Source organism: Rutidosis leptorrhynchoides, chromosome 4 (genome assembly GCF_046630445.1).
Source record: "Rutidosis leptorrhynchoides isolate AG116_Rl617_1_P2 chromosome 4, CSIRO_AGI_Rlap_v1, whole genome shotgun sequence".
Classification (NCBI taxonomy): Eukaryota; Viridiplantae; Streptophyta; class Magnoliopsida; order Asterales; family Asteraceae; genus Rutidosis; species Rutidosis leptorrhynchoides.
The window spans coordinates 193,720,509-193,730,274 of record NC_092336.1 but is presented as its reverse complement, the minus strand read 5'-3'; the positions used below and the strand labels follow the sequence as shown (position 1 = coordinate 193,730,274).

Below are 9,766 nucleotides of genomic sequence, written 5' to 3'. Positions count from 1 at the left end.
AACCAATCCATACCAACAATCACGTCAAAACTTCCCAGTTTGATAGGTATTAAGTCAATTTCGAAATCTACACCAGCTATGTTGATAATAGCTCCTCGAATAATATGGTCAACTTTCTCAAGTTTTCCATTGGCGACCTCGACAAGCATACTCTCTTTTAACGGGACTAACGACCAATTAATCTTATCGCAAAAATGTCTACATACGTAACTTCTATCGGCACCAGTATCAAACAAGACAGAAGCTAAAAGATTGTTGATTTTGAATATACCTGTCACCAAGTCGGGGTTTTCTCGGGCGTCCCTTGCATTAACGTTGAAAGCTCTACCATGGGGTGGTCTGCCATCTTTTCGCTTGTTTGGGCATGCATTTCTGAAATGGCCCGTCTGCCCGCATTCATAACACTTCTTCGGCCCGTTGGTGTTCGGCTTCCCATTCAAAGTGGTGGCCTTGCAGTCTTTCCAGATATGCCCAGTCCGTTGGCACTTTTCGCAAACAACATTACAATACCCAGTATGGTGCTTGTAGCACCGCTTGCATTGTGGTAAGGTTCCCTTGTAGTTCGGGTTTGAGTTGGTGTTGTTGTTGGGGTTGGGGTTTCCACCGTTGTTGTTTCCCCTAAAACCCTCATGTCGTTTCGCCGGGTTTTGCTCATAGGTCTTTCCCCTGTTGTTATTGTTGTTGTTGTTGTGGTTATCCTATTTGCGCTTCTCACTAGTACCCGCTTCATACTTAGTTTTCTCCGGTTCATCGATGGTTATTTGATTCATTAAAGTATGCGCCATGCGCATCGCTTCGGGAACATTCGGTGGCTTGGACGAGGTGACATTTCCCTTAATGCTCTTAGGAAGTCCCCAGAAGTACCTCTCCATACGCTTGAATTCTGGGGTGACCATTGTCGGACACATCAGGGCTAATTCCAAAAATCTCCTGTTGTAACCATCAAGGTCGTTCCACCAACAGCCTTTAACTGCATGAACTCCATTTCCATCTTTTGTATCTCGGTTCTCGGACAATACTCCTCAATCATGGCACACTTAAATTCTTCCCATGGCGTAGCATACGCCTCATCAATGCCTTGTGCTTGTGCCATTGTGTTCCACCACGTGAGCGCGCCGTCAGACAGCGTGCAAGAAGCAAATTTGGTTTTGTTGTCCTCCGAACAGTTGCTAACTCGGAATACTGATTCAAGTTTCTCGAACCATCTGGTGAGACCAACTGGTCCCTCAGTGCCGCTGAAGTTATGTGGTTTACAGCTCTAGAATTCCTTGTACGTGCACCCATTACGAATGGGTTGAATAACCGATGGTGGTGGCTGTGGCGGTGGAGCTTGGGGTTGCATTTCCGCAATGGCTGCGGCTACCCTTTCGGCAATCATCTCCTCGATTTGGGCAGTGGTAGGTGTTGATCGTCCGTTGGCCATGGTGTTCTAAACAAAAATTTTGACTCAAGTCAAAATCCAGTATGCAAATAGTAATAATACAGTATACAACAACCAACATTGAATCAACACATCACATGTTTATTAAGTAACGCATCTAGGTACAAATACCACAGAATCATCATAAAGTAACGTAAATAGAACATCGTGCAAGAATTAAATAACGCAAAGTTCCATTCATTAATAATAATAAGTTTCATACATCTGAATAAGTTCATACAATACATAAGTGTAACATAAAACTACAACTAGATTACATAATGAAATCTAAATACAAAAGCCCTACGGTGAAGGTGGGTGAAGGATGTCCATAACATGGGCCATCTGGTCCTCTAGCTCAGCAACTCGAGCTCGGAGGATCTCCACCTCCCTTGTCAATTCCTCGACAGTGGGAGATGGTGGGGCAGGCGGTGCTGGTGGTGCAGGTGGTGCCGGTGGTGCAGACATTACATAACGGGGTGCAGATGTTCCGGCTCCAGAAATAGTCAGTACGTAACGGGGTGCCTTACAAACTTGTGGGTCGGCAGGGTACGGCACAAGCCGCTTACGAGCAGTAACCCTACGACGCCGACCAAATGCGTCAGTGAAAGCACGACCTCCATTCACCCCTGAAATGACGGTGCCATCAAAACGGTACCGCTTCTTTGGCGGGGTGGAGGGTACCTGTATAGGTACATCAGCAGGGTCCTCATCATCACTGGAGTCGTCTGAGGAGGTGTCGTCAGATGAAGCATCAGTGGATGACGGGTCGTCCGAATCATGTGGTGGCTGTACGGGTGGCTGAACTGGCCGTCCTTGAGCGGCCATCATCTCTCTATACCTAGCGGGTCCGATCGGAATGAGATGTCCATCAGGGGCGCGTCGGCACCAATGGCGATACCGGTTACGGAATGGACCTTCCCCGAATTCCGCGGGAATCACAATCTCGCCGGAGCGGGGCTGTGATCCTGAGGGTCCGGGGGCAGATGAAGCTGGAATCTCCGAAGGGTCCTGGGCTCCGCTAGAAGTAACCACTGGGGCAGGCGCCTGGCTGCTAGTCCCGGAAGATGAAGCGCCGGGGTCACTCGTGGGTAGCGGGATCGATGTGTCGGCAGCGGCAGCAGCAGCAGGTGGGGTGGCTGACGAGTCTGAACTGCCCAAATTGATAGCAGGTGGAGTATCTGACATCTGAACAAGGAAAAATAAATTTTTCCATGTCAGTAAGTCATAAAGCAAGCACGTATTAGGCCAACAGTTTAAATCATGTATAACAATAAGTAGCATTGCAATAATAACGAATCGTACAGAAGTAGCATGCAATCGAAAGCAAGTAATATCATACAGTAGTGAAATCATGTAGTAGCATACTGCATGTAGCAGTAAAAGTAAGCAGCAGCATGCAATAAGTTCAGCGGAAACAGTAAACTAGCAAGTTGTAGATTAGTCCTATTAGTGAATCCTACTCGGGTCGGTTTTAGACTCACTAATGCAACCTAATTCCCTACAACCAATGCTCTGATACCAAATGTGATGCCCCGTACAAAACCATTGTGTACGAATCATCAACAACAGGATCATTACAAGGTTAAGTACTATATGCTGTTTCAAAAGAAGTTGCATTCACGATAAAAAGATGACGTCATAACCGACATCAATTGTTTTACACCAACAGTATGCTTCAACGAATAGCAAGCATGAATAAATTTATGTGACCCTTAGGTCGTTACAAAACATAGTTCAAAAGTATTAAAGTTTGAATGCAAGATAAACAGTTCATGCGGTGATAACACTAGAGCAGCGGGTGTCTACGGCAAGACTAGCACGACAGCGGAAGCAAATAACCTTAAGCACCTGAGAAAAACATGCTTAAAAATGTCAACACAAAGGTTGGTGAGCTATAGTTTAAGTATAACAGTATGTAAGGTAGGCCACGAGATTTCAGTGCTACAAAGAGCGTTTCAAAACAGTATGATAAAGTATATGTTAACCGTGGGCACTTGGTAACTAACTTAACATTTATACCCCCTGAAAGTACACTTGGCAATTGCGTATGTTTACGAAGTATTAAACACTCGTTAAATGCTAGCGCTACTAGCCCGAGTGGGGATGTCAAACCTTATGGATCCATATCTAAGATTCGCGTTCACCGGTTCAAAAACCAATGACTAAACATTACCGAGCTAAAGGGAATATTGCTGCCGTTATATAACCCACACATATATAAAGTTTAAGTACTCATGCCTAGTATGTAAAACATAAAATCCGCATGTATTCTCAGTTCCCAAAATAAGTTAAAGTAAAAAGGGAATGCTATAACTCACAATGATAAAGTAGCGGTAAAGTATGACTCGGAAAGTAAGCAAGTAATGAAGGTTGTCCAAACGGGTCCTCAACCTAAGTCAAATAGTACTAAGTCAGTAAATCGTCCGAATAGGTTTAAATGTATGTAAATAAGGTCTTAAAGGTCATCATCATTCATCATAAAACAAAAGATGTAAAGTAAGTTTCGTTCATGAAAAGAGTTTAAAACAAAGGCTGAGTTCGGTCAGTCACCACGGCCTCTATACCTACTGAAATAAGGTGAGACCAGTGGCCATGGCTCCATATATGAGTCCTTTAGTTGTGGTAAAAATTACAGAAGCATACTCGTCTTCGTTTGACCGTGGCGACGGTCTAAGTGCGAGTAGGTCAGAATTTTTCAGCACAACGTTAAATGGACATAGTGACGATCGGAGGGCCATATATCCTAAACCGTAACTCGGATTACGATGAGTCCTATATGAAAAGTTATCTACTCGAACAGAGATATCTGAAAATCATAATTACAGTAGCCCAAGTCATACGGGTCAGACAAATAAACAGTAGAACAGTAGGGTCAGTAGGTTCCGGTGGTTCTTGGTGCTCGATGCTTATTATGGTTCTCATCCTTGATGCATATAGCTTCAAGTGTACAACTCATTGATGTATTTGCATCATTTTCACCAAGGTTTGACCATCATAACCCAAGTGTAAGTCTAAGACATGAAGCACAACTCACTTAAGTGTTGCAAGTGTTTTGATGAACCAAAGTTACATCAAAGTCTTAGATCTAACACATACATGAACTTTAAAACTAATAATAAGTTACAAACTTGAAAGTGAACTTATGAAATCAAGATCTTAAGTTGTAGAACATAGTTCTTAGTTAGATCTTGAAGATCCAAGACTCAAAAGTCTAGATCTAACATAAGTGTACAAAGTTATAATTAAAGAAAGCTTACTTACATGTTCTTGAACTTTTAAAGTTAACTTTTGTTCAAGATAAATGAGATCAAAGTTAACTAGTAACACTTGACCAATTTTAACCAACAAACATGAATTTAAAGTGCATAATATGAAGAAGTAAACTAAGTAAACTAGTAACTAGTTCATGGGTTGTTCATACTTTAAAGATTCAAACCAAAGTTTGATCTTTAAGAAAGTAAACTTTAAAGTTTACTAACATGAATTACAAGTAATGATTTTCAACCATGAACTTACAATCTTTAGAACTTTAAAGGTAGAACATAAACTAGTAAGTTTATGTTCTTGAGTGTTCTTGTAATACAAGATAAAAGAAGAATGAAACTAGTAAGTTTGATTCTTGAAACTAGTAAGTAAATAATAAATAACAACTAGTAAGTAAGTAACAACAACAACTTAACAAGTATCAAGTAGTTATTCAACAAAGAATGTTGATGAAGAGATGCTTAGGTTCGGTTTTACAAGAAAAGAAGAAGAGAAAAAAAGTTCAAGTTGCTTACAAGAATTAGAGAGGAAAGAGAGAAAGTTGGAAGTATGAAATGAAGTATGTGTTTGAGAATGAAAGAATAAGTGAATACTAGTAACAACTTAGCAAATTTTGAAAGCCAAAACTCACTCCCCAAGGCCTATAGGTCACGGCCTGCAGCAACAACAAAGAGGGAGGGATTAATTCAATGGTTACTTGCGTGTAAAGTTTGAAAAAGTTGGTTAAATGAGGTGGTTTCATGGGGAGAACAAGTAACAAGATTCCAATAAGTCTTAAACTAATTAGTTAAGTTTAAATGATGATTCTTACATGTCAAGTTGGGCTATTAAGTCCACTAAAGAAGTAGGGTGGGCTTCTTAAGCCCATGTACAATCATAAAGTCCAAGTATGTATTAATTAACAAATTAATCCAAGTAAAAGTCCATTAACACTAATAAAGGCCCAAGTAATTAACTAATAGTCTTAGTTAATTAAAATGATCAATAAAATCAATCATGAATGTAAATAATATTCTAAAAATATTATTCGTGAAAGTTTCGTGTGTCACAAAGACGTTTCGGGCAATTAAAGTCAAGTACGGGCAATCATGGTAACATGTAAATGTAATAACATACATTCGTTTAATCACAAGTATTAATAATAACAATTATTAATAAATAAACGTTGGAAAATCCAGGGTCGTTACATTAATACTGGGGTGAAAACGTGACTTTTTAGCCGATATCAGATGGTTTCCTCGAAGATGCGATGCAAAAGGCAATTTGAGTATTAGTAACGAATTAAGAGTTACATCGGCTTTACATCGGATGGCTTATGGTAGTACACCAGATGCGTTCGATGAGTATTTGCAAATTTCAGAACGAGTGTCACGGGAAACTCTACAAAACTTAACAAGGTGCATAATTGATTTGTATTCAAATGTGTACATGAGAGAGCCTACACATGATGACATTGTACGTTTGTACGATGCCCATGAAACACATCATAGATTTTCGAAAAATATGGGGAGCATTGATTGAATGCATTGGGCATGAGCAAAATGTCCAAACGTGTGGAGAGGTCAATATACCCGAGGTAATCACAGCTACCCAACTATAATGCTTGAAGTTGTTGCCTCGTATGATAAATGAATTTGGCATGCTTATCTTGGTCTAGCACGCTCAAACAATGACATAAATGTTTTTAAACACTAGTGACTTGCTCAAATCAATGCTTAACGAGGAGATGTCAGACATTCCTTATATTGTAAACGACGTAGAGTACAAATGAGGGTACTATTTAACTGACTGGAGTTACCTAACTTGGTCTGAATTAGTTAAGTCATAATCAAGCGTGGTTGATCCAAGCTTGCTTACTTTTCAAAGAAACAAGCTGGTGCTCGAAAGGACGTCGAGGGGACTTTTGGAATTTACAAGGTCGGTGGCATATTCTTCAACAACCAGCAAGTGCTTACGCGGTGAATTTTATGAGACGACTAATGTATTGTTGTATCATATTACACAACATGATTGTTGAAGACAACGATTATAACATAGCGGAGAATGAGTTAATGTATGCACCGGTTCAAATATGTAGCGTACTTGGATCGATAGGTGTTCAACTCACAATGAAAGAAATAAGGAACTACGTGATCGAGAAGCACACGAGGGATTACGATTTAATTTGTTTGAGCGTTTGTGGTCTCTTTGAGAATAAATGTTATTTTTTTGAACTTTAATTTATTTATCATGAATTGTAGTTTTTTTATGTTAATGAAATGTTTTTTAAAGTTTAAATTGTTTATTTTAAATATATTTTATTAAAATTAATTAAAAATAAAAGTATTAAAATAAATTAAATAACTAAAATGGACACTGAACGACACCTCAAGTTTTTCTCTCCTTAATCAATTTCAGTGTCTCAAATGGACACTAAAAATGGACACTAAGCGACACATTGTGCACATCGGGTACGTTTGGAAAAATTAACTTGTAGCTGTTAGCTTTTAGCTGGTATGTATTCAGGTGTTTGGCATGATAGCTGAAATTGTTAAAATAAAGAGTATAATGACAAAAAACTATGAGCTTTTCTCAAACGCTAGTTTAATTAGTATTTACTTTTTAGCTTTTTGTCTCCGTCAAAAAGCTTTAAACTCTTATATTCAAACGAAACTTTTTACCTGATATGAGCTTTTCATAAAAGATAAAAACTAAAAGCTCTTGATAATTTGTTGCGAAAGACACATTAATTCTCTTTGCCACTTTGAGGAATAAAAAAAACATTCTAAACACAAAAAGAGATTTCTAAGAGAATAAACATGTTCTAAAAGGTTCAAATAGAAACCAAACCAACAAAAGGGCATCTCCTTTTTAAGCTTACAATCATTAATCCCGAATGTTGATACAAATTGGAATATGTTGATAAGAGAACAAAACATATGGATAACAAGGAACCTTATATTAAAGTTATTTTAAAGTTATAACTAAATTACATAGACTTATTAAAAATAATTTTGTAATTTAAACATATAATTTGGAAGGTTAAAGTCGATCTTGAGATATCCATTAACCAAGAGGTCGACAGAGTTCATATCATTTTACTTGGTTTACGTATAGTATGTAGCTTAAGAGTAACATTCAAATCAACGATACGGCATCCATCATGAAAACACATCGGTTTAGGTATATGTGACACGCGATATAATTGAAGAAACGATAAAACAAAGTGTACGAAAAAAATCATAATAAAATTCAAGTAACAAGAAAGGCTAAATGAACCAATACTCGAATACTATAAAAACCAAAACTTGAAATGTTTTTATGTCCATACTCATAATGAATTGAGGATTAGAAAATAAATTTATATGCCCCCATAGTTTGGCAGTTTGTACGATATCTTACAGTTTTCTTAATTTCATTTGGCTCTTCATTGTGTTGTTGTTGCATCTTCTCATTAACTTTTAATCTTTATTTTTTATTTTTTTTTATATTTGCATATAATACATAAACAAATGATGAAATGAGCACACCTGCAATGACCAACGGAACCACCTAAACTAAGAGCTTTTCAGACTTTTGGAAATATACACAAGAAATGGAAATACCCATAACTTGATTGGAGCAATTGTGCCAATTTGAATAATTCACATTTATAAAAAAGGCCTCCATAGCTTTTGAAGATTGGGTTCATCATGCCCAAGTTTTCTTGAAATGATCTGAACATAAAGGAAGCAAAAAGATTATAACTTTATTGATCAAGTTTGAGTCTTTTTATGTTAAAAACATACAAGAATGTAAGCTAGAAGCAAAAAGAATACAACTTTATTAATCAAGATTCTGAACAGTCAATTTGTAGATACAATAATCCATCAAGATTAAGCATTGACCCTGAAGGCATTCCACTTCAAATTGACCAAAGATTAAAACTTTAGTTCAAATAAATAGCAAAAGTAACGAGAAATCAACAAGTTAACACAAAGTCAAATACTATATGAATTTACTGAAATTCAAGAAAAGGCTTTAACCATTTCAAATTGACAAAATGGTGAAAGAATTATAAAAACAGTTTTTATATTTATATATATGAACACAAATAGCTACATGCCTACATCCCACAAGTAAAAAGTTAGATTAGCAACAACAAAAAAAGTCAAACTAATAATAAAGCTTGAAACTTTGCTTACCTTAGGTACAGAGGAAGCCAAACACTCTCTTGGGCTTTCAAAAGATGATAAAGAAAACTGCTTTGAAACCACACCAACATCAAAATATATCAAACCAGAACTAGGTATATCAACCCAAATTTCTTTGACCAAAAACCATAAAAACAAATCTTTAGCAGAAATCCCTGAAAGTTGACCAATTCTACCATAAGTCAAATTCCCAGAAACATTTTTATCATAATGTAACTCAGCTTCAAATTTTGCATTGCAAGCATGATCTAAGTACACTTGAAACCTCCCGGAATCATCAAAACTGAAATTTGTCACCCCTTTTGGAAACAAACCCATGGGTAATCCATTTGATTTCAAAATCTCATAAATTGTTGTTGATTCTTGAGAATATGAACGCCAAAAATTGATTGAAATTGAGAAGAAGAAGAGTGTAAGAATCAATATTGAAGAATGAAACTGTTCAAGATTCATCCTTCTTGTGATGTTAAAAATGTCTTTTTTTTTTTCCTGTTTGCATATATGAATGTATGTGTATATGTGTGACCAAGAGGGTAGGGTTTAAGGGAAGGAGAGTGACATAATATATCAATGATTGGGTTATTTTTCTTGTGTGTGGCTTGTTACTAATAACCAACTATATCTAACCACGTAGATAATGTATAAAAATAGTATCTTTTCGTGATTAAAAACAAAAAACAATCAATTTTATAAATTTTCCAAAGAAATACAATTCTTGCATAATTTTGAGGGTAACAAGTCTATATGAAGTGTCATGTCTTGTGAACATAACATGAGAATGCCAGTTTGGTGGTTTACTAAATTCCGATCTCAATTGCATTAGATCCAAGTGAAGCATCGTCAATAGATAGAGACAAGACGAGTAAATGGTTGTTGTTCGAATCTTATTTGAGTTGATAAAGGATAC

The 9,766-nt window shown here is 37.1% G+C and overlaps 1 protein-coding gene across 1 annotated transcript; it reads right to left on the bottom strand.

Annotated features, from left to right (window-relative positions):
* Positions 1–8,202: 8,202 nt before the first annotated feature.
* LOC139844251 (uncharacterized protein At5g01610-like) lies at positions 8,203–9,427 on the bottom strand. Its single transcript, XM_071834472.1, has 2 exons — positions 8,851–9,427; positions 8,203–8,382 (listed from the first exon to the last, which is right to left on the bottom strand). The coding sequence occupies exons 1-2, from the start codon at positions 9,310–9,312 to the stop codon at positions 8,317–8,319; spliced, it is 528 nt and encodes a 175-aa protein (XP_071690573.1). The 5' UTR covers positions 9,313–9,427; the 3' UTR covers positions 8,203–8,316.
* Positions 9,428–9,766: the final 339 nt, after the last annotated feature.